We start from the raw sequence: 26,249 nt of genomic DNA on the forward strand, positions 1-26,249 counted from the left end.
AACCTGTCTGAAACAGTCTAACTATTGTCTAACAATTCTGTCAGAAGCTTTCCCAACTTCAAACATTACTACATTTACATAAGTATATGCTTTCTCAATACCTCTGGGGAATAAAAACACGCTGACATATTTAAAGAGGAAGATGTTGTCAGAATGAAGAGGACAAACTCTTGTGAAAGGTCATCGCGCATTTGGAAACGAAGAATGCGGCTTCTAAACAATGACTTGCTTTATCGCAGGTCACGAGCAGGTACCACAGTAATTCTTGCTGCACAGTGACGGACTTACCAGATGGGAGTTTGCCTGGAAGGTAAGAAGAAATTCTTACCTCTAACAAAAGTGTTACACATAGAATCCAAGTACTACTTGGCATGTTACTTATAATTCTAGATCCCACGTAGTAACACTGAGGAGTGGCTTTTGGCTTCTGATCTTTGATATGTATTCATTGCTTCAACTAGAACTTATAAAGAACCCCATGCACTCTCGTCATGGGATGCTAGTAAGTTGAACTGTGAAATGGCTTCAACAGTATCTAACAGAATTTTGAGTTAAAATTTTTCCCGGGGTGCCTGGGTGGCGCAGTCGTTAAGCGTCTGCCTTCGGCTCGGGGTGTGATCCCAGCACTCTAGGATCGAGCCCCACATCAGGCTTCTCCGCTAGGAGCCTGCTTCTTCCTCTCCCACTCCCCCTGCTTGTGTTCCCTCTCTCGCTGGCTGTCTCTCTCTGTCAAATAAATAAATAAAATCTTTTAAAAAAATTTTTTCCCAACAATAACCTCTGTACACACATCTAACAAAAATATGATTATCTGTCTCATTTCCCTATGATTCTAAGATTAAACTCCTTTTCAGAGGAAATAATATGCAAGGCTCCCTATAGCAATAGCAGGTTAAAAATCAAACCCCCGCAAGCTTGGAATCTCTCTGGGCAAACAGCACACTACACATCCCTGTGCTGAATAACAATGACTTCCTAGGGGTAAGAGGTCGGGAGGGGAGGATGGGTGGAGCAATCAAATAACAATGGAAAGGATCAGGCATAAAGTTCAGCAGAACTCTATGGAGTCTTGAAAGAAATTTGCCCTAATCACTCAGGGATTACCTAAGGTAATTCCTACTGGTTCAAACTTGATTGGATAATAGAGCAGCGAAGTGGTTTTCAAATTAGTTGGATCTCTATTATCTCTCAGGGTAAAATCAAGACACACCAATTTAAAAATTCTAACTTGTAACTAGATACTTTAAAAAAAAAAAAAAAGATACCTTTAACTTTTTTCTATACAGCGAATTCTACATTCCCAACCCAGATCTGTTTCCTACATTCCAGACTTCCACATCTAACTTCCCCCCTTAAATCTCCACTTGGACGTCTAGTATGTATCCAAAATTCAGCATGTCCTGACCTTTCCCCCCAAAATCTGCCACTCCTTCCATCATGCCTACACAGTAAATGGCAACCCCACAGGCCAAAACTTGGGTTATCTTTGATAACTGTCCTTGAATCCCCCACAATCAATCCATCAGCAAAACCTGTTTACCTTACCTTCAAAAATACATCCAGAAACGGACCCGCTCTCCGCACCTCCCCCACTAGAGTCTAGACTGTCCAAGCCACGTAACCTCCTAACTGGTCTCCCTTACCATCCAGTCTCAACAGAGCTGGCAGAAAGATCCTGTCACAACTGAAATCTGATACTATTCTGCTCAAAAGTCCAATGGCTCCTCTCGTTTGGTACCAGCTCCAATGTCATGCAGTTCCATACAACCGAGCCCTTAAACTAACACCACCTCATTTCAGAAAACCTGTCCACCTATTTTGACACAAACATAATGAAGTACATAAGCAATTAAGAAACAGAGAAGATTCCTCTGGTCTGAGACGGTGCTGTATTTCCATCATTCAATCCCCTCCTTCCCCAAATTCGCAGTGAACACAGAGAGATATACAACTAGAGAAAATATCTTCAAGGTAATAACTGAAAAGCTAATGTGGGAAGGACCAGACTGATGGAAAGGCTGACAAACCCCAACCTGAGCCAACTTGGGGGCAAACATACTAAGGTTCAGGTCAAGGTGAGAGCACATACGGACAATCTCAGTTCCGTTAAATACACTCTGGGACGTGCTAGAGGTACGAGAATACAGAACAAGAATGTGCAGAAGAAAACTCTACTACGGCTGGAACTTAGCAAGAACGAGTGTGCCACAAGGAACAGTGAGATGGTGTCCCAGATAACTTTCGGATAGAAAACTAATGTTTCAGAGTAACAGAGACATTCCCTGTCTCACAGAATTTCCTGCTAGAGCTTTCTGCTCTGTCATCACAAGCAACAGACTGCTAATCCTGCAAATGTAAGATACAATACACACTAACTTAATCCCTTGCATTATCAGGGATTGAAAAATTTAAACAATTTATAAATATAAATACATAATTTCTAAAAATTAAGTTCAACTGAAGTTATAAATACTAGTTGGTAATAAGAAACAAAGCTACTGTTAAAAATCTGTGGCTGAAACTTGTTTAAAACGCAGATGGGCCCTAGCGTCTCTAGCCAGAAGAGCTTGATTCCACTTTCTCTGTGGGAAGCCCCGGCACCTTGGGTGGAACAGCATTTCCTGCCTCACTGACAACATTCGATTTGCTCCCTGTCAGGCAGGAACTCTTCACCGAGCTCCACAAGCATCCCTCTCTCTGTGTCTACGGCACCAGTCCCATCAGTGTAGAAGCGCGCTCTCTTCCTCCCTCCTGATAATAACGGGCCCTCCGCCCATCTCTCTGTTCCCCTTCCTGAGCAAACCTTACAGACCCCGGCACACCTGTACTACCGCCTGCCACTGGCTCACCTTCCACGTCCCCTTCCGCTCACTATGATCTTATTTCTGGCCCCCTCACCGCTGAAAATGCAGGCCCAGGGCACCTCAGCTTACTTGACCTCTAGCAGCATTTCACACGCGGTTGGCTCATGAAACACTCCCTGTACTCTGACCAAGAAACACGGTTTCCGAAGAATACGTAATCACTCCCTGTGAGGCAGTAGTATTCTGCAGGAAACGAGGACCCGGGGAACACTAACGGGCACGGCTACACATGATGAGAGCGCGGGGCCAGCCTGGATCTGGTGAGCAGGGGGGCTGAGGAAAGAAAGGGTGGCTGTGCGGGGAAACCAGGAGAGATTTAGGAAGCCTGGTCGGCAGTCAGCAGCGGTGCAAGTTCACGCGCGCGATTCCAAACCCCAAGATGAACCTGGGCGCAGAGAGCAGCGGCGATCACATCGTGCCCGCAGCCGCGCTGGTAGAGCACACGTGAGCTGTGACAGCTGCTGATCGGTTATTTGAGGGAAAACAGTTTTTAAAGTACTGAATTGCAACCCGCTGCACTGTATTAAAAACTGTCTTTTAAGATCAAGTGCTTTTTCAGAGTAAAAACAATCTACACGCCAGAAATGAAGTGACTCTGAAACAAAATCGGGCCCCCGGTGTTTGGGTAAACTAGCCTCTATGCTCGTCACCACGCTACCTTCTCTCTATTTCTCCCGTGTTCTACTTGCCCCCTCCCCAGACAAAAGGACTGGTAAAGTCGGTGTGTGAAATGAGGTGTCATGGGTCCCCTTCTTTACATCATCACTGATAACGCTGACAGGCACAGTTTAGGTAACATGGAAGTATAGAACTTCTCTCACTGATCTGATCATACTAGAAACTTATAGTACATTCACAATAGATGATGTCACACATTAAATATATATTAATTTCAAAATAACACGTTCATAGCAACCTCATTATTTAACAAAATGTCAATCCCTAGAATACACATGATTGTATTTATACAAGGCCCTGGTTATACCATTTTTTCCCTCCGTATCTCCACCCTGAAACAATTTCCACACAGTTGTGAAACACACCTGGTTTCTTCCTCTGCGTTTTCCATAATTCCTTCTTACTAGGGCTTTATAATTCTCATTTTTCTTGGTTAAATAGTAATATAAAACACAATCAGGAACACTCTATAAGGAAAAAAAATTATTTTTGAGGTGCCAAAGAAATACCATTTTTTAAAAACCAAGCAACACTTTCAAGGGAAATCTCTGGTATTCTCAAGGTATAAATTAAAGAGCAACACATGGCTAGGATTTTAAGGGATATCTACGCTCTAAAAATACACACATTATATCTACTATTTTAATGGACAGAGTGGTCTTAATCCAAATTACGTAAAAGATACCAGGAACTATCAGAAACATTCAAGCACTTCCTTATTAAGCAGTAACTGAATTCTCTTTCTTGTTGCATGCATGTAAATACTCACAACGTCTCTTTTTTAAGTGTTACTCAAAAACACCACACTCAATCCATTATGGGGAAGAAAAAAAATCAGGGAAAATCAGGACTCTGATATTTTAATCAGAAATTCAGTAAGGTTCAAAAAGCATTGTTATCTATGTGTTTTTAGGGAAATACAGTATCAAGTCGTTTTTTGTTAACCATGAAAATCAGACTGCGTTCTGTGCTTGTGATGTGTTAAGTAATTATAAATAGCACTATACTGGTCGCCTGAGAATCTTTTCTGTATCAAGCCCTCTATAAAAATCAGTTCTATTTAACTACCTCTGTGTATTAGAGCATAAAACTTCAAAGTAGCGAACATCACAAACCTATAAACATTCTCAATGCAAACCATTTCTTACCTTCCTTTCCAAGTAGGATGCAATCAGTCCAAAGTTTTTTGGATGCTGGATAAACCTGAGTAAAAAAAAGAGAGGGGGAAAAAAAAAAAAACACATACACACATACACACAAACATTTTAACAACTTAAAAAGGGTGGGTGGAGGGGAACCTCAGGAACAGAACTATTAGTACAGACTACTTCCCAGTGACTCCAACTATAGAATTGCTGGAGTCTTTTAAGGGCACAGATTCCTGGGCACCATCCACCAGGAATCGATGGGACTGGTCTATGGTAGAGCACAGATTATCTGTACTTTTAAAATGCACCCCGAAGTGACTGACACACCACCTAAATTTGGGTACCACGCCTAACATGACTCCATAACCCCTGTTCTCATCTGTGACCTATGCTCCCACCTAGAAACTTATGGGAAGGTCAGAGCAAATCTATATTCTCTACCTTCCACAGTATCCACCCAAATGCCAAAAAGCGGCCAAGGTTTTGGGGAAACGGTTCAATTTACGAGTGAATGCCAAGACGTCTCACGAATTTATGTAAGCTTCTATTAGAAAATAATTTAAAGTTTAAATTACTTGTCCTTAAAGATCTCCTTCTCGTGGTCAGTCCAAACATTCATAAACTGCCTATCTTTATAAATCTTCATAGGGTCCTCCATGAGCCCATTCATGTTGATGAACTTGACCCGTCTCTGTTCTGCATCAAACATCATAGGCGGGATCACAGAGAGCTGCCGCATTTGTTTCTCATTATTCTGCAAAAGAAAGTAAACATAATTTTCGAAGAATAAAATTTAAAGAGGGCTACAGACCAGCTACCCTAATATATGCCAGAAAAACCACATGTGTTGTTTCATGTGTCAACAGCAGTGTGTACCGTTACATCTAATATGTGGTAATTATTCATATATCTAATAAATACTCGTTAAGTGAATCATACAGGCAGAGGGTATGCATGTTACGTTTTTAGATCCCACTACTACAATTTGAGAAGAGTTCTTTACTTAAAAGAAGTAGATACTTCAGATAGTAAATTTTAGACCTAAAGAGACACAAAGAAATGCCAAGTTCATAGAAGTAATGATCTTATGAAACACTTCATTATATTAACACAGTCTCATTTTTTAAGTCTTAACATCATTTTAAAGAATAAATCTTAATGTCATTTTGGAGACCAATGAATAAGGAAAAAAAAAAAACAGGCACCAAAATCTTAAGGGCAGGGATTTTAAATTAACTAAATTCACGTGTTAAATACTTCTTGCTCATCTTATGTAATCTTTTCCACTGAAAACTGGAAACTATTATCCTTAGAATTTCAACTAAAACTTCTTTACATCTATACAGTCGGTTTTTCCCAAAGTTTAATTTAGTAAGTTCATGAGCACAAATTTCTATGAAAAAACTCACCAAAACTACAGGTATTGACCTCAACACAAAGCTAGGTTTTTCCTAAAACTTTTCCTCATAGAAGTAGATACTGCCTTACAGTCAAGTCCTTACAAAGTGTCAAATTTTATGGGGTACTCTCAGTCAATCTGAACACCAAAACACGATTTGGGGCAGACACATGAGCTTGGGTCACCTCAACTGGTCCTAGTTTTGGATGCTTACAGATTTGCCCTAATGGAATCAGTCAGAAAGCAAGCAAAAAAAAAACTACCACAGATTTAGTCATCACTGCAGGGATTACGACCACAAGTTTTAAAATATATAGCAATAATCGTCTTTGCTCATTACTTAAGGAGACCACCACATTCAAATAAGCAAGACCTTCAGAATTCAGAGATGAGGTTTTCTGGGTTGGGTTATTATTACTTTTTTTAACTGAAGTATAGCTGACACCAGAGATGAGGTTTTTAAAAAGCCAGTATATAAAATCAAAACCGAAACAACTAAGTAAACAGGAGATGGCTTTTGGACCAACTTTTAGAGACAGTTTGAACACAGCTCACAAGACTCATGTTAGGGACTGAAATTTATTCTTATTCAGCACGGATTTATTGAGGCCATCTCATCTCTGTCTCCCAGGCATCTGTGGCTAGAGAGCACACTTTGGGGAACCCACCAGCACCTCATGTCCACCTCAGATCAATCTCTCCAGTCAGTCAGCTCCTACACATCCCTGCCCCCGACACCCTGATTCAGGCTTTTGTTTTCATGTTAACAGTCTCTTCACCTCTCAAAGCCATCTGTGTAAGATGCCAATCTGATCGTAGGACTGCCTGGTATAAAAACCTTCAGTGGTTGGCCGGTCTTTGGAACAGTTCAAACTCTATAAATGTTCCCTCGTTTATGTACAAATAAGCCCTTACATTCTGGAGTATGAGGCTAAAATGCCTGCATAATCAATGAATTAAAAAAACTAAGTCAATTAATTTCCTTACCTCCTGCTCAGAGAGCCCATCAATAATTTCAGAAATCTCATGCTCGCTCCGAGCAATGGTGGCTGAAAGCCCAGCTCCCCTCTGCCCAACTCTACATATAGGAAAGAAAGAAAGGCAGTTTATAAAGAAGACACCAATTAAGTCACTTTTATATACATTACTCCTCTGAATGGGACTTTTTTAACCACTAGAAGTCACAGAACAAATGCTACTGAGCCACTACTTTTAAGTAATATGCCTGAAGATTGGAATTCTATAGAAGAATGATTAAAATGTTGAGATTAAAATTAAAGGTTGCATGTCCAAGTTCAAATGGTAGAACAGCTTATGGGAAACTTATGGAAAACCACATGTACTGGTGACATTTCCACTTCAAATAGCACTCTTTGCCTTCCAGAGTAAAGGACAGCAGACTTAGAAAAATACATTAAATATCTTTTTACAGAGGGGAAAAAAACAACCATCACCCCTCATAAAAACTTGATTAATCGTGATTAAAGAATTAAAGCTTACATATACTCTTACAAGAGATAGTGGAGAAGAAATCTAAAGCTTTTACTTTAACAAGACACTTGCTCTCTAGAGTAAAAACAAATCAGAAACTATCTACCAATGTCAAAGAATTTCTTAATTAGCCATCTATTTGATATTGTTTGGTCATGTTGGCCGGTAATGAAAAACTAAGAAATATTCAAGTCTATTCTTTTTAACTGTCATTTCTAAAGGAATGGGTATTTTCAAGAGCAGAAGAATTAATTTCAAAATATGCATTTAAATTGAGATTGAACAGCATTATTAAGTATAAAAAACTAATATTAAATTCACCGAGACATAATCTTTGCTAGCTGAAATGAAAGGCTCTTTATGAACTTTCTTAAGATCAGAGTCCGGTAACCATTAACACTGTGCGAGAGCAGGCGTGGGACTCTGTCGGAGAGGAAAGAGCACAGCCATTAAACATCAAACTACTTACCGCTGAAATCTTTCTTGTTGTTCTCTTTGTTTTCGAATTTCTGGAAACTGCTTTTCATAGTACTCCCTTGTTTTGCTTTCCTTCGCTTTCCTCCGGGGGTTATTTTCTATTCTGTCCACTTTTTTCTCCCATGCCTCCATGAGCTGGTCATAACGTTGGCAGATTTTTTGTTCCTATTAAATACCCGTAGCGAATTAATAATTAAACTAAACTCTGTCGTCCTGACAAACCTAATACTTTATAAAGTAAATGCTACTTCTTAAGGCTAAGTCAGAAGTACATTTGGCCTAGGGCTCAATTGTGAATGAAAATCTGTCCTTGATCTGAAAGACGAGAGAGAGAAAAGAGCTCTGTTTGTCCTACAAAGATCAGCATATACCGCATATTTTGGCCAGATTTTTTTAGTTAACGTTAGACTAGCATTAATTAATTAATTAATGAGGTACTACAGTAGCTCACCAGCTACTTTTATTATTTTCCTGATAACAATATAGGTCTTCATTGTCAAAAAAATGGAAAATTAGTAATAGAAACATGTGAGCAGTTCATAATCCCAATCACCCAACGGCAAATATGTTGACATTTTGGTGTTTTCCTTACAATCTGTCAGAGAAAACACTCATGCTCTATCCGTTCCTCTACTGCTGGAGGCTTTGATTACTCGAAGGTTTTTGCTATTATAAATAATGCTATCTTATTAATAAACATTTTTGATAGTCTGGAAAAGGCAGAAATTGGTTGTCCTTTATGATAGAAAGAAATGCAATGAACTACATGAAACCAAGAATTAATCCTTTTAGAGAAATGAGTATTGTATGATCTCATTTTTTAAAAAGAGAGGCAAGAAGCCTCCATTATGAGCACAGAACTGTGAACGTGTCAACAACACATGGATAGAAAAGGTGTAGAAGGACTCATGAAAAACCATTAACAGCGGTCCCCTCAAGAAAGTGGCACCAGAGAGGAGAATATTACCCTCCTCACGATCTGTGCCACCCCAGACACTTTCCAGCCATTCTTTTCAACTCCCAGGTGTCTTCTGCATCCTTCACTTGCTCCAGCTCTAGCTAGCTCCTCAGTCCAGGCCAACATCATCCCTTACCTACATCACAGTAAGAGCCTCTGAACTGTCTCCCAGGCCTTTTTTTTTTTCCTTCTCCCAGACCTTCTTAATGGTGGAGCCAGATGCAAATTCTTAAAATACAAACCTGAACGTTTCGCTTCTCAGTTCAAACACTTAAAAGATGCCCTGGGGATCTAACCCAAAGTCTCGAAGGTGGACCTCCTGTGTGCGACCTGACCCTCTTCCCTCAGCAGCCTCATTTCTGCTGGGCTCCTGGCAACCTGCCACACTCCCACCTCCCAGACCTTCGCTTCGGCGGCTCCCTGTGCCTGTGCAGATTTCCAGAGTCTCTCGTTTTCCTGCAAACTTCCCTTTATGATTCATACATGGAGCATGAGCTGTCCCTCCTGTATGCTCCCACAGGCATCCGTATGTCCCTTCCCACAGTGTGATCACGATACTGTAACTGCCTGCTGACTCATCTGCCCCCAGTTACACCGTATGCTTCAAGGGTCAAAACCACACGGCTATCTTGCTCACCTTTGTAGAATAATACATGGACAGAGTAAACAGCCAATAAATATTTATTAAACAAATCAGTGAACACATAAACGTTGTAACTAAAGACTCTGTGAAGCATGAAAACGAAGTCTATGCTTCTATGTTTGCATCACTAGACATTAAATTACCGCAATTATAACAAATTACTGGACAGAAAAAAAAGTGCTTTAGTAGTTTCTTACTTAATATTTGTATGTTTTTTTGGAAAAAACAAAAACAAAAAACAGTAATTTAAAGATAGTTATCTGAAGGACCAGACTGGCAAATTACATTAGAAATTACGTATCAAGTAAAAGCCACTGACTCTTGAGCTTTACAATTCATTCAACTATCACGTCACTAAATACAAGGCACACGGCTCCTTTTTGATGTGAATTAAAGAACATCATTTATTTGGTAAGCAACTGAATTTAAAGGAATCAACAGTCTGTCTGAATTTAGTATGAACATATTGTGAAAAGAAGTATATTGGCATTATATTTTCTGTAACTTCATTTCCATGAACATTAGAACCACAAAACTTCTGGACTGCAAGTCATATAATAAATATGAAAAAGTATCTGAATTTCAAAAAGCTGAACTTTAGCTGACCCGGTTCCTAATAAGAAAGAACAGTAATGTCTACTCAGCATGACTGTAACTTACCCACATTGGTCTGAGGGTTTAAGAGACTAAATGTTGAACATCCTATTTCTCTTTCATATTCTTTTTTTAACTACTCACCATTTTCTTTATTTTGGCTAGATGAAAATGTTCTACACAGATGACCAAAGAAATTAATTTGATAATGATATTAAATGGCAACTGCTGCTAGAAGTAGATTTATATTTAAGTCATCTCTATAGTTACTTTCTAAATCGGCAACCTTTTCTCAAATATAATCAAGAATCACTCTCACTAAGAAAGGGAAAGCGAATGCCTAAATGAGCATGAATGGGAAAGTTGTACAAATTTCAGTTAAAGGATAGGACCTCACCCTTTGTTTTCTTGCATGATTTCTTCTTTTAAAAAATAAAATGAGTTTTTTCCTCATCACCTGGTTTCTAGAAGAGAAAAATATGGTTGTATGACATTAAGAAAAAGCACAATTTAATAATGCATTCACTTTTTTTTTTTTTTTTTTCAGAGACACTGAAAAACAAGCAAAGATCACTTAGGAATATCTGATGTAATCAAAGTTAATCCTAATTTTTTCACCCTGCAAAATAAGACTTTTGCAATAATTAGAACTAAAATTCCTCCCACTCTACAGCAAGATTTTATACAAACAGTTCATTTTCAATTATTACATCCAAGTATAAGGCAAATATTTTCAAGTTATAATTACACAGTCACTGATTCTTCTTAAGAATTCTGGTGATATAAACATCGCTGTGCACTCTTGGAGGAGGGGAGGTAAAAGCGAAGGAAAAGCTTTTAAAGTTACCTCCCTACCCCAGGTACGGTGCTGACCTCCCTTCTATGAGAATGTATACCAACAGAGAGAGAGGACTTCTGCTTTACACAGAAGATTTCCTTCAGTCACAGAAATGACACAAACCACTCTAAGAAGTCATGGAGGGCAATGTGACAAGACAGGAAGACTTCTCATATCTTAATTAAACAATTACACTTTTTAAATCTGAAGCATTGTGACCTTCAAAAAACAATGACATGCAGGTTCAAATATAAATATTTATACCCCACCTACTTCCAGAAAGGATTTCAAGCTGATTATTCAAATATAAATACAAAGCCAAGGCAAGTAGAAGTAATTTTTTGGATTATCTGCCACTCAGGACTAACAGTGACACTGGCTCCACTCAAATTAGCGTGGACAGTCAGGAGCTGGCTATATGGAAAAGTAGCCAAGACATGAAAAGAATTATTAAAAGGTATATTTGCTATTTCATACAAAGCAAATGACGGTGATGAGAAAAGAGCTACTACACGATTCATATGGACGCATGCAACTGAGTAAATGGTTATTTCACAAGGTGACGTACAGTGAAAGCGTTACCATATATTCAGTTTGCTCTAATTTTAATTATGTGCTACTCAAAAGCAAATGATAATCAATAAATAAAATTTAAAATGTTTCCTAGGATTTAAGAAGTCAGCCAGTCGGTAACCCATCCCAGGACAGTGCGCTAAGCACTGCAGTCGGGCAATGTAGACAGCATGAAATAAATCAGACAGAGCTGCTCTCTAGCTAATATGAGGGGAAAAAGACAGAACACAAACATAACTGAAGCTTTGTGGGGGGAAAAAAAATCATTAAAAGTAGCCAACTAGATTTTATCTGCTATGCTCCTTTTAAAAAATGCTAAAACAGCTAAACAGTTCCAGAACAAGGTATATTTTATGAGTTTTGCCTAAGCCTACTTCTAAGGGTTGTCAAGACCATAGTAGCATCTCACAGAAAAATTCTAAGTATATGACTTTTACTATAAACCACTTATTTAACAAAAGTTAAAATTATTCAAATTTCAATTTTGTTCATGCATACTACCATGCAAATTATATTTGCCACCAATTCTGCAAAGTAGTCAACTATTGCACATACTCAGTAAGAAATTTTTTAAAAGAAAAAATATATATAATATGTATAAATAGCAATGTGCTCATTAGTAACTATACTAGTAAATAATTAAAATGTTCTGATTATTCTTAAGACATAAAGTAGAAATATCACATTTTTGTTACAAACTAAGAATAATTCACCTAAATTCTCTTAAAGTATGATAATTAAAAAAAAAAAAGATACCTATCTAGCTTCCTCTCTTACTTCCATCAGATCAAGAAATCAGATTTTCTTTTCACTTATTTTCTTATTCCAAAATCTGCATCCATAAAGGCCTGGTATCTAGGATGAGCAAGGCTAAGCAAACTACATTCTGGAGAAGTCTCCTCACCCACGTGAGGTGACCGAGCGCTTCCAAGGCACCAGGACATTAAATGGCAGAAGGGTCTACAAATACCGTCATTAGCAAGAGTCATGGAAGGGATTTCCCTAGAATAGGATTTTGAATAATGATAAAATGATCCGTGGCACTTCTACTTTGCAATGGCAGATGTGGCTTGGTGGGGGACGGTGTCATCACTAGTCTTAAATGAAAAAGCTTCATTATCTTACTTCATCATGCGCCTTGCAGGTACTCCACTGAAAAAAAGACAAAACAGGAGGCAAAAAATTCAAGCCTCAAGGTAAGCCATTTCAATGTTAAGTATTCACCTTTTTTACTAGCAGATCATAAAACCAGCTAGTTTTATGCAATAATTTATTTCATTTTTTTTTGGCCTCGGAAACTCAAAGCTGTTACCCCAACCCCCAAGAAGCCAGAGGAAGATAACATATAGTAAAACGACAGCAAATTACACAAATCTAAAACACACCTACACTATATTATAATAATGTCAGCAGATAACATAAAAACGATCTCTTTAATAGAATATATGGTCTTTAACTGAAGAACTCCAAAGATGATAAATACTTACGTCTTGATGTTCTCATGATACACCTTGGTATCCGATGGCTGGTTATACAGTGGCTATAAAATAAATCAAATATTTACATATACAATGTTGTACACACGTCTATGAAAATACGAAGAAACGGTTTATATTTTAATGTAGCCTAGTACTCATGGATCTTCACAATACCTGCCCTACCAAAATCTCCAGACCTGCAGGTTCCCTGAGTAATTCTCTTTACCCCACTCTTATTAATGCCACTCCCATAAAAATGTTTATAAATTCACCATATCCCGTAAGAAATACATTTATTCACAGATTTTTAATTTCAAAGGCAAACGAAGAACATATGGTCTCAAGAGCTCTATTTCTGTTCTTACTTCTTCCCGCTTCTACCTCGTGTGATTAAATGGCCTGCTCAGGACAAGACTTCGGCAAAGTAACCAAGTTTGTGCACCACTATTTTAAAGTTTACCACAAACGTACTACCCAGATCCCATCCCAAAGCAGACAGACTGTAGTCCACCTTATCCCAAGAAAAATGACTACAAAAAAAACACTAGACATAAAAAGAAGGAATTTCTTACTTACCAGTTCAACTTTGGGGCCAAGACCTTCAAATATTTTATGAGCTTCTTCTGCTTTTTTCTACAAAGACATTATTATATTTTATAATTAAAAATCATAGTACCGAAGTGCAAAATCACTATCAATTAATAATATTTACCTAAAAACTACTATATAGTTGAACTTTCCTTATTTTCAAATACTCTTTTTATATGGCAAGTTGAAATACTCTCTTTTGTTTTCATAGCTTCCTCACCAAATTAAGTGAAAGCTTCACATTTGTACGGAAAGTAATACCTAAAGAACTGTGAACAGCAAACAGATCTCAAGACTCTAGGGAGAGGGACACAGATTCCCTATTAGAAATGAACCTCTCAACACTTCAACTCCTAATGTCTTTAATAAAAATTTAAAAACATAAAATACCATAAAGTTGCCAGTCTTCACTGTTGTAGCCAAACTGATCTCCTGGAAGAAAAGCTTCTAATGATCTTATGTTCTAGCTACAAGAAAACCTTTGTAATAACTGAAGAGGAAGCAACTAGTCTGAATTTCTCAAGTGTTCAATAGTCAATAAATGATGAATTAAATATTTTTTACAGTCCGTTTTCAAAAGTAAATTAATCTAGACCAATGTGCTAACAGAAATTATCCTTTAATAGACGGAATATAACAAATTCGAAGCTAAAGATGTTTAAACTGGAATTACAGGACCCCCAAATGTGTCAGTGGTTCTCAAGTCCCTCTTCCTACCAAAACATTCCCTTAGTAACAATGGCTCCCTGTCTGCCACGCAGACGCCCACCTCAATGCATTTGCTGCTGGGAAGCTCTCCAGGGCTTCTGATGGGACACACAAATGGGAATGGGTATTAATCAGTATTCCCCGAGTGTAAAGAAAGATGTTCCCTTAAAATAAATATTCTCCTTTCGTCTTGCTCATCAATCAAAATCAATCCGTCAAATATTTATTTAGCATATATTACATGAAAAGAACTAGGAAGGGCTAAGAAGCACAAAATACTCTAAAGCACTTTCCACACTCCAAGAAACTAAAAAGGTTACTAAGATGAGAAATAAATATAGCAAAAAAGTCAATAAAAAACCATAAAAATCCATTAAATTTGCATGGCAGATCTTATTTCTATAGATAGTTTAAAGGCAAGATTTGTCAACCTTGGCACGATTACCACTGTGGGCCAGATAAACGTGTTCTAGGGACTGTCCTACGTATTGTAGGATATTAGCAGTATCCCACTAGATGCCAGTAGCACTCCATCTCTCCTCCAAGTTACAACAATCAAAAAACTCTCCAGCTGAGAACAAACAACTCAAGAAGTCAAAACGTAACCATCATAAAATTCAAATTTATTAGCCACAGACACATATTAAATAACATAAATAACATTACCATAAATAAATTTGGAAATATCTAGCACCTGCAACTAACTTTCTCCAGACCCAACCTCACCAGTTTTTTAAATTTGCTTTCCATTTTTTTTAGTTTGTTTATTTTTAGTAATGTCTACACACAACCCCAAGATCAAGACCCACACGCTCCACTGACTGAGCCAGCCAGGCACCCCTTAAATTTGCTTTCTCGAGGCACTCCGTGTTAGAGTCTATACCAAGAACAGGCAGGCTAAGTGGAACTGTCCACAAATAACACTGAGAGACAATGGAGTAAAATTATGTTACGGCAAATACTTACTAGTATCCTAACACGTAAAGGCACTTGACTTTTCAGAGCTAATTTTAAAAGCTGGTATTTAAGATGCTTGCAGACCCTAAGATTAAAGTTATGCAAACTTTTATTAAATATTTGACTTCATGTTGGCTTAACTGCTAAGAACACATTAACTTATCAAGTTTGGCAGAAAAAAAATTTAATTTAAAACCCTCACATTTCCATATTCTAATTCGTATCCTAAGTCTATAGACATAAGTACTTAATTCCTCAAACATGCTGATACGTTCTATATGCCAGGCACTCAGTAGACACTAAAGAAACAATGATAGGTAGGAGGAAAAGGGGTCTTGAAAAGCTTCATAGGGGGAAATGAAACTTGAGCAAGGTTGAAGTCTGAGCACAGTCAACAGACAAGAAAGACAAGACAACGGCACGCCTGAAGGCAGGGGAACATCCAGGGATAAAGGTAGGAGCAACTTCAGGGGAACATTCAAACTATTCTGGGAGGACAGCCTTCAGGCAGGCCTGTAAGCACTGATAAAAAGTTTAGCCTGTTCTGCAAAAAGTGGGAAATAATCAAAAGGTTTTATTTGGAGAATCATGTAAGGGGACTCAGATAGGAAGAACCAGTTAGAAAGAAAAAAGACTGAAGGAAGGACACTCACTATCTATGTGCGTGATGAGGGCTCACGCAAGCTATTGCCAAATGAGGAAGAGAGAAGCAACTGACGAGACCACTATTTAGCAGGCAGGACCGATGCTCTTCACTGATTAACTCTACAGTGTGGCAAAGAGAGGGAAACAGATTGCCCAGGACACTGGCCTAGGTGACTAGAGCTTGCTGGCACTAACTATACTTTCTCCTGTCAATGCTTTCTTTATTCTGCTGTCACTTTAACTTCCAAATCACACAATCAAAAAATAAACAAGATATCTTTGAAGACCACACTCCATGCACCCCCTTTTCTATATGTATTAGAATTTTGAAATTAGAGCACTTATAAATATTTTTGGAACTGACAACGGGGAAGGGTAACAGCAAATTGAACAGTTAAAAATAGTCCAGAAGAGTCTGGTTAGAGACTAAGTGAATCTCAGTCTAAAGTTTAAATATGATGCAAGACAATTTTTCTCTCAGGAAGCCAACTTTAAAATTACAGTCACTTTTGGGTAGCTTTCTTCCTCCCACTAACTTTCTAAAGAAACGAAAGATGCCTAATACAAGATAATGGCCCCTATCTCATAAGCCACATTTGGCTTAACTCCCAACCGTATAGACTGCTGCCAAACAAGGAACAAGAGAGAAATATCCTCTTGCCCTCACCCATCTCTCCTTTCCTCTGGTGTCAAAACAGATAAGGTCATTCATTAAAGAAAGCTAAGAAGGCCATGGAGGCCTTACAGAAGGCAGCGGGGTGAGCAGCGGTGAGACAGACAGCCTGAGCCCCAGGCCCAGCTGTGCTCTCACAGCCTCCCCGCCAGGAACCTCTGTTTCAGCTCTACAACACTGCAGACGACTCGGAGCAGGGCAATCAAAAGGAGGAGATGTGTAAAAAGGTGATTTCTACAGCTACTGTGAGCTAAAAATAGTCCTCGTTGTACGTCTAATACTAAGATAGATTTCAAGTTCAGTTGTTCTTCTATTCTTCACAGAGTACACCACAAAACTCAATATATATATACCAAAGTGGAAAGAAGAGGTCTCAGAGAAGTGTTTAGTTTTCTTGCTGGGCCCCAAGAAACATTTACTACGCTAATTAATGAAAACGTAGATCTAGGGGTGCCTGGGTGGCTCAGTCGTTAAACGTCTGCCTTCGACTCAGGTCATGATCCTAGGGTCCTGGAATTGAGCCCCACATGGGGCTCCCTGCTTGGTGAGCCTGCTTCTCCCTCTCTCTCTGCCACTCCCCTTGCTTATGCTCTCTCTCTGTCAAATAAATAAATAAAAATTTAAAAAAAATTTTTTTAAAAAGAAAACTCAGATCTATAAAAATTGAACACAAATTAAACTCTCCATCAGATCTTGTTCAACAGTTTCCAGTCCTCACATCCTAGTTAATCACAGAATTCACAAGTAATGACAAGGCTAATTAAGAAATTCAGTCAAGTAGGGGCGCCTGGGTGGCACAGCGGTTAAGCGTCTGCCTTCGGCTCAGGGCGTGTTCCCGGCGTTATGGGATCGAGCCCCACATCAGGCTCCTCCGCTATGAGCCTGCTTCTTCCTCTCCCACTCCCCCTGCTTGTGTTCCCTCTCTCGCTGGCTCTCTCTATCTCTGTCGAATAAATAAATAAATCTTTTTTTAAAAAATGGGAAAAAAAAAAAAAAAGAAATTCAATCAAGTAATAAATATCACCGAATTCAACTTCTTTGAAAACTGCCTCACACTAAGAAGTCAAAATTTTACTTTATAAGACTCTTCTCCACTGTTAGCTCTTATCCCTATTTACTTTATCTCTGAGGTCCTGAACTGGCCATGAAGTCCATCAGCCCATGAAAGTATTTTATTGTTCTACAGAGCACTTTTTTAAAAGCAGGAGATTCCACAGAAAACGCCATGTTCCTGGCTTTCCTGAAACAAGGGAGCACCTGTCAACCTTGGCCACACTCCGGCTTGACCAGAGTCACTGCCCCTCCAGGAAAGCCACAAGGCTATCCTTGCCATTTGCTTTACGTATAGTTCATTCTCACTGGAGAGATCTTCAAACAGATCCCCAAGGAGATTGCTCTGTCCATTCAATAAATTGGACTAATTTTGAACCCAGCCACAAAAATAACATTAATTGCCCATATTTTTACCTACCTGTGACACTTACCACTATCCTATTATATATCTGATGACTTTCAGTTACCTATCTATATACACACATACGTGTATATCTGGTCTAAGATCATTCCTGTAAGTGTATATGTAATAATTAATTCACAGTTGCTTCTCTTAAGGCCAATCTCCTTTAGGAGCTGGGTTATTATAAAGTATAGCCTGCCTGTATGAGATGTACTGATTCTGATGACTCCACTCACTACACAGAAAACCAGGGAAAACAACAATCTCAACCTCTCCCTTACGATCATCTTTAGCTAACAGACCTCTTCTCTCCCATAGTACTTAAAGCATATTCTTTTTTACACTGGGAACTTCTAGAAGCCCAATGGTAAGCCGCTCTGTTGGAAAGTTTTCTTTATATTAAGATGAAATCCACTTCCCTTCAACTGCTAGTTCCTGGGCTGGATTCCAGCCAAAAACTAACTTTGCCATCACAAAATTATTCATGACTTGAGGCCCGGCTTTCCTAAATCAATGCATACTTTTAATTACAAGTATGAAAGACGAAATTGTTTTAATAAAGCTAAAAAGGCAAAGCCTACCTAAAGGTCAATGGCCTCACACTTTATTAACTAAGATTCAAACTAAGGCCCAGCTATCAATTCTAAAACTAACAATGCAAGTCATTTCCACATCCGATGACCCATCTCTCATAGGATGGTATTAGTATTTGACATCAAACATCCTTTAGAAAGTGAAAAACTACAGAATGGCTTGTTTCGTATTATGTGCTACAAACTTGCTTGACAATTTTATATGATAGGAGAGAAATTCAGTTGATAAAATTATATTCTCATTAAATAATATTTATGCAATATAATATATAAAATATTAATTTAAGATACACCTCCCACTTTTCTTCAATCTCAAAGGAAAAAAAACCCATCAAGCATAGTCAAAGTTTAAAACCATTAAAAATTATGACAGAAATCAGGTCTTAATACAATTAACATTACCACAGAACACATCGGTAATTAAAAAAGGCATAGCCAAGTGCTTTCAAAGGCCTGTGCTGTAAGAAATGGCATGAGCTTACCCGATTCTCATCATAAATAATTTGGACAATACTGCGGTGTTTCTGCTCCACAGGAGGAGGGGATACGGGCTTCTCAGGCTCAGGAGGTTTAGCTGCTTCTTCCTCGAGCTGTTGCTAGGAGACCCAGAAAGGAAGAATCAGGCATCTGATGCAGTCACCCCTCCCCGTAATTAATCGCCAGAGATAAAGCCCGCTACGGAGCAATTCTATGGGGTAATCTTCTAATCTACTAGGGTCTAATGGACCCAAGGGTTCTAACAAATCCAATCAGATTTATTTTGACTGAGAACTAAATAACATAATCATTAGAGAAATCCTTTTATATTTTAATTCTGATCCATTTAAAAGCAAAATCATAAGAGAAGCTAAACATACGAAGCTACCCCATAGACCTCCATCACAATGACCTACTTTTGTAACACAGGAAAAGCACTTTTATGTTATAGGTACAGTCTGCACCAATGTCTGGCAGGAAGAGTATGGTAGCGCATTTACAGACTAATCCTTAACTCAGAACAGCACCGTGTTCAGCCCCTCAGCCAATCTTTATATTCCGCAGTCAAGAGGCACTAGCAAAACTACAACTTTGTGTACAATTCTAAAACAAAACGTGATCTGCATTGCTCTGCCTGGGTTTGAGCCTTAGGGTCACCCTTTACAAGTGGTGGGATCCTAGGATCCTTTCTAGGTCTTACTACAATCCTGAGCAAGTATATAAACCACTCATATGCGAGGTAGGAATATGAATCCCATCTACTACATAAATTTCTGAGAAGATTAAATAACTCAATATGTATCAAGCACATTACAACTATACATGTTCGGTAAATATTACCTACAATTATTACTGAACCAAGAAGGGACTTTGCTTGGTTCACTGCTTTTTAGTTTTCAGCACTTAAGCCATGGCCTGTACCCACTACATGCTCAACACATAGCCTGTGAATTCAAGTTTACTGCCTGAGATGACAGCAAAGACACTGGGTAAAGATAGATATGTCTACTAAAGTCTGAAGGAAACAATTATCTGTACTACTAAGATTGATGGTCAAGACTCCTAGTCAAATAAGTCGGACCACAGCCAACCTACGGATCAAATTCCTCCAAGAGACAAGCTTCAAGGACTATGTCCACCTTGGAATTCAAAGTACTTTTGCAGGCTGCTATCTAGATAAGCAAACGACAGATGTTTGGAGTTATGAAGTCATTTCTATGGAACTGAGTTCTTCGACCATTCCCTTTCTTTCCTTTGCTCAGAGGGCCTTCTTTTAGGATCCCTGTTAAGTGGGTACGCAGAAAGGAATAAACAAGCTTCCAGAAATCACATTTTGTTCTTAGTACCGGACAAAACCATTGTAACAGAAAGACTAAAAACAAACAAAAATAAAAGATAAAACTTTCCTCATTTATTTGTTAACATGAACTTTACAATAATTTTGCAAACGTGAAAAGAGTTAGAATTTTTATTGAAATTGTATAAAACACATACAATTATATATATTAATGATGTTCACATTAAAATTACTAATACTGTGTTACTATGCATCTGTGGTATATTTCTTTATTTACTCAAGTTGCCCTTTATAGTCCTCAATAAAATTTGTAACTCCTATATATCTCATAATGGTCATATAAACATATTTCGTTTTTTTAAATTATCATAATGGGTTACACATTACTGACCATTTACTATATGCCACATATCATACAATGATCACATCATTTAGCGGTTTTTATTACCAGTATTACTGCTATTTCACAAGCGAAGAAACTAAAGAAGACAGACCAGATCTGACCAACTGAGCAGAATCAGACCCACTGATACTTAAAAGAATTGTCAGGCATATTATTATAAATTTAACATGACTTAATAAATAAAAGACGGCTGAACACTTTTTTTTTTTAAAGATTTTATTTATTTATTTAACAGAGAGAGAGACAGCCAGCGAGAGAGGGAACACAAGCAGGGGAGTGGGAAAGGAAGAAGCAGGCTCCCAGCAGAGGAGCCCGATGCGGAACCCGATCCCAAGACTCTGGGATCACGCCCTGAGCCAAAGGCAGACGCTTAACCTCTGAGCCACCCAGGCACCCCTGAGCACTTTTTTTAAAAGCAAGGTCATTTTTTTGACATGATGAGATTTAAAAATTAGCCTAACAGAAATTAAAGCAATAAAAACATAATGGAAACTGAAGATATATCTGACAGATTAGATACAACTGAAAAGAGAAATGCAAACTGAAAAACAGAAATGAAGAAATTGCCCATAATGAAGCCCTAAGAAGCAACAACTGGGAAAGAAAAAACAATGAAGAGACATGGAAGACAAGAGTGTAAGATGTTACATCTAACAGGAATTTCAGGAGATAATGAAGAAACTATAGAAAAGGATTTCGTGGGGGAAAAAAAAGATAATGGCTTAGAATTTTCCAGAACTGATGAAAAACTCTAACACATTCAAGAAGCCCAATGTGTTGTAATGAGCACTGGGTATTATATAAGACTGATGAATCACAGACCTGTACCCCCGAAACAAATAATACATTATATGTTAGTTAATTGAATTTAAATTTAAAAAAAGAAGAAGAAGAAGCCCAATGAGTCTTAAGCTGGACAGATTTAAAAACAAAAATCCATCCCTAATACATCATACTAAAAACAACAGCGCATAAAGATACTGAAGTCAGGCAGAGGGAAAATTCAGACAATCCACAAAACAATACAAATTAGACTAAGGGCTGACATCTTAATAGTGGAAGCCAGAAGACAGTCTGCTGGGACAAAAGAAGCACATAACAAATAAAAATATCTTTCAATAAATAGGCATAAATAAAAGACATTTATGTCACAACAACCAAATACTTAATTTGCCAATGAATGGATCCTCACTAAAGGAAATTCCGAAGGATGTCCTTCAAGCAGAAGCATGTACCCCCAAATGGAAGATCTGTGTTGCAAGAAGGAATGATGAGCAAATTCGAATGACAAATATGGGGGTAAACCTAATGAACACTGGCTGTATAAAATAATGTCTTTGGTGGTTGAAATAAAATAAGGAACAACTAAAATACATGATAAAAGTAGCATAAAGGTTGGGAGAAAAGAGAAAGAAATCAAGAAGTTCTATGCCCTCATACATCTCAAGAAGATGGTTAACATACTAATTAGTTTTAGGCTTCAAGTTAAATAGGCTGATAAACTGGTGGGGGGGGGGGCACAATGAACAAAAAAAATACTGGATAAAATCCAAAGTAGTGGGGTAGAAGAAAATGTAGTGAAACAAATAATCAATCCAAGATAAGGATTGGAAAAAACAAACAAGAATACCAAATTCAGCATAAAAAAGACAGGACAAATAGTATAAAATAGTTAAAAATAATTGAGATATTACCAATCATCATAGGTTAAAATAACTAAATTATCCTGTGGAAAGACAGGTTGTCAGACTGAATAAAAAACAAAATCCAGCTATATACCTAGATAAGAGATATACCTTAAATATAAAAGCACAGAAAGTAAAGGGAAAGGGGGAGCTGGGTGCTCAGATGGTTAAGCATCTGACTCTTGATCTCAGCTCAGGTCTTGATCTCAGGGTTTTAAGCTCAAGCCCCTCACTAGGCTCCATGCTGGGCATGGAGCCCACTTAAAAAAAAAATCCCAACATTTTGGGGGGCTGGGTGGTTCAGTCAGTTAAGCATCCAACTCTTGATTTCAGCTCAGGTCACGATCTCAGGGTCATGAGATCAAGCCCCGCGTCAGAATCAATGCTGGGTGTACAGCCTGCTTGGCATCCTCCTTCTCCCTCTGCCCCCCATCCCTCTCAAAAAAACAAGGAAGGAAGGAAAGAAGGAAGGAAGGATAGAGAGAGAGAGGGAGGGAGGGAGGGAGGAAGGGTGGGTGAGTGGGAGGGAGGGAGGGGAAGAAAAAAGATAAACTAACCAATAGCAACCAAAAGAATGCTGATCTAATTACATCAAAATCATGCAGAACAAATTTTATGGTAAAAAACATTACAAAAGATAGAATGTCATTACCTTATAATAGAAGGTTTCACTGACCAGGAAAAAACAACTATAAACTTGTATACACCTAAAATAAGAGCCTAAAAATACACAGGATAAAAATTGAGAACTGGAAGAAAATACTTGCAAATCATACATCTGATAAGGTGTGAATACCCAAAATATATGAAGAACTCACACAACCCAACAGCAAAAAACAATCTGATTAAAAAATGGGAAGAGGATCTCAATAGACATTTTTCCAAAGACGACAACCAGAGGCCAACAGACACATGAAAAGATGCTCAACATCACTCATCATCAGGGAAATGCAAATCAAAAGAGCAATGAGATATCGCCTCATACCTGTCAGTATGGCTAGTATCAAAAAGACAAGAGATAAGTATTCGTGAGACTGTGGGAAAAAGGAAATCCTTGTGCGCTGTTGACAGGAATGTAAGTTGATGCAGCTACTATGGAAAATAGTAGAAATAGAACTACCCTATGATGTAGCAATCGTACTTCTGGATATTTATCTGAAGAAACAAAAATACGAACTTGAAAAGATAGACACCACCACCCCCCGCCATGTTCACTGCAGCATTATTAACAATAGCCAAGATGCGGAAACAACCTAAGTGTCTATCAATAGATAAATGAAGAAAATGTAGTGTGTACACAGACACACAGACACACACGGAATCTTATTCAGCCAATTAAAAAAAAAATCCTGTCATTTGTAACAACATGGATAAACCCTAAGGCATTTCACTTATGCTAGTGAAATAAGACAGAGAAAGGCAAATACTGTATGATCTCATTTATATGGAGACTCTGAAAGAAAACCAAGCTCACAGATAGAACAGATTGGTGGTTGCCCCAGACTAGGAGTTGGGGGGGGGGGGGTAAAGAGAGTCGTAAGATACAAACTTCCAATTATAAAATTAAAAGGTCATGGGGATATAATTAATGTACAGCATGGCGACTATGGTTATAATACTGCACTGCTTATCTGAGAGCCGCTGACAGAGTAGCTCTTCAAAGTTCTCATCATAAGGAAACAATTCTGTTAACTATGTACGGTGGCAGATGTTAGCTACACTTGGTGTGCTGATCATTTTGCAATACATACCAATACCAAATCATTATGTTGTGTACCCGAAAAAACACAATACTGGATGCCAATTTTACCTCAATTTTTAAAAAACTCAGAACTCCTAGGGACAAATCCAAAATCACAGTGGTAATTTCAGAAGTTACAGACAAAAATGAAGTAAGACTAGGTAATTTTTTTTTTAAGTACAGAATTTAAATTCTTCTCAAGTATGACCAAAGTATTTTTATAAAAACTGATCATCATACTAGGCCAAAATTCAAGTACCAAAAATTTCAAAAGACTAGGTACGAAAGACCGCACTCTCTGGCCACAATAAAATTAGAAATCAAATAACTAAAAGTAATCAAGAAAAAATTATATACCTAAAAATTTGAAAATAGGGGCGCCTGGGTGGCACAGCAGTTAAGCGTCTGCCTTCGGCTCAGGGCGTGATCCCGGCGTTATGGGATCGAGCCCCACATCAGGCTCCTCCGCTATGAGCCTGCTTCTTCCTCTCCCACTCCCCCTGCTTGTGTTCCCTCTCTCACTGGCTGTCTCTATCTCTCTCGAATAAATAAATAAAATCTTTTTTAAAAAATTGAAAATAATTTTAATTAATGCAGGGGTCAAAAAAGAAACCATAATGGATAATAAAAAAATATTACAAATTAAAACTTATTAAAACTAGTACACTGAGAAAGGAAAAAAGGGGGGGGAAGCTAAAGAAATTAACGTTAAAAAGTTATAAAAGTAGAATAAAACCAAAGAAAGGATATGAGAAGAACTTGTGATAGAGAACGTACAATTATATTACAAAAATGAAGGGAAAAATTATATCCAGAAGAAAGAGAACTCAATTTTTTAAAGTTGAATTTTAAAAATCTTCACACACACAAAATACCCATCAGACCCAGCCGATTTTACCAAGTTCTACCAAACACCCAGAGAACAAATAGTCTTCCTCAAACTATTACAGAGTTTAGAAATGTTATGACATTAGCATGATGTATTACCAAACCAGACAAGAAGAGCACAAGAAAAGAAAATTACAGGTTGATCTCTCTCACAAATAAAAAGATACAAAAATCCCAAAGTAAATATTGACAAAGCAAACCTAGCATTAAAAAAAAAAAAAGTTAATACATCATCACTAAGGTTAAATCTGGAAATCCACAGGTGATTCAACACTAGAAAAATAATGTCATTTATTATATTAACATATTAAAGGACAAAATTATATGATCAGCAAACTTAGGCAGAAGAGCATTGATAAAATTCATGATTAACTCTTAGCACACTAGAAGAGTTATTTCCCAATCTGATAGAGGATGTCTACAAAACTGGACATCATAATCAATGGTAAAAAGTTAAGGTATTCCTTTAAAAGCAGAAAAGAACATGAATAACCACTTTCAACATGTACTGCAGTCCTAACCAGAGCAATAACGCAACAGAAAAGTAAGGAAAAGGTTCAAGGACTGTAAAGAAAGAAACAAAACTGTCTTTTCTTTTTAAACTATTGATATGACCATTACCCACACAAAAAGCCCAAAAGAGCCTACAAATAAGAAGTCAGCATTAAAAGGATAATTCAGGGAAACTGCTGCTCTATATAAAAAAGTCAAATGCAACAGAAAAATGTAATTTTTAAAAAGATACAAACAAGAGCATCAAAAATATAAAGTGCCTAGAGTTTAATTAAATGCAAGGGATATAGATTATTTATGAACAGAAAGAAATAAAACATGAAAGACTTCATAAATAAATGGATAGATATACCATATTCATAGACTGGAAGACTCAATGTCCGAGGGATTTCATCCTTCCCAAACTGATGTCTATATTCTATATGATTCCAATGAAGATTCCAGAAAGATGTTCTAGAGAATCAAAAAATGTGATTCTAAAAGT

General features: G+C 37.8%; 1 protein-coding gene across 27 annotated transcripts in view; it reads right to left on the minus strand.

Annotated features, from left to right (window-relative positions):
- The window catches only part of NCOR1 (nuclear receptor corepressor 1), a 154,045-nt gene that overhangs the window by 78,972 nt on the left and 48,824 nt on the right, over positions 1 to 26,249 (minus strand). For 19 of the 27 annotated variants that reach the window (XM_057311285.1, XM_057311288.1, XM_057311287.1 and 16 more), the window contains exons 6-15: positions 19,244 to 19,357; positions 13,718 to 13,774; positions 13,151 to 13,203; positions 12,789 to 12,815; positions 10,650 to 10,716; positions 8,050 to 8,222; positions 7,077 to 7,167; positions 5,266 to 5,444; positions 4,691 to 4,745; positions 3,908 to 4,009 (exon numbers count right to left, since the gene is read on the minus strand). In XM_057311285.1, the coding sequence (XP_057167268.1) occupies positions 3,908 to 4,009; positions 4,691 to 4,745; positions 5,266 to 5,444; positions 7,077 to 7,167; positions 8,050 to 8,222; positions 10,650 to 10,716; positions 12,789 to 12,815; positions 13,151 to 13,203; positions 13,718 to 13,774; positions 19,244 to 19,357 (918 nt within the window). The remainder of the gene's footprint in view (positions 1 to 3,907; positions 4,010 to 4,690; positions 4,746 to 5,265; positions 5,445 to 7,076; positions 7,168 to 8,049; positions 8,223 to 10,649; positions 10,717 to 12,788; positions 12,816 to 13,150; positions 13,204 to 13,717; positions 13,775 to 19,243; positions 19,358 to 26,249) is intronic. The other 8 variants (XM_057311292.1, XM_057311290.1, XM_057311291.1 and 5 more) reach the window with 1 other exon arrangement.

This window comes from Ursus arctos, unplaced genomic scaffold, assembly GCF_023065955.2.
Source record: "Ursus arctos isolate Adak ecotype North America unplaced genomic scaffold, UrsArc2.0 scaffold_14, whole genome shotgun sequence".
Lineage (NCBI taxonomy): Eukaryota > Metazoa > Chordata > Mammalia > Carnivora > Ursidae > Ursus > Ursus arctos.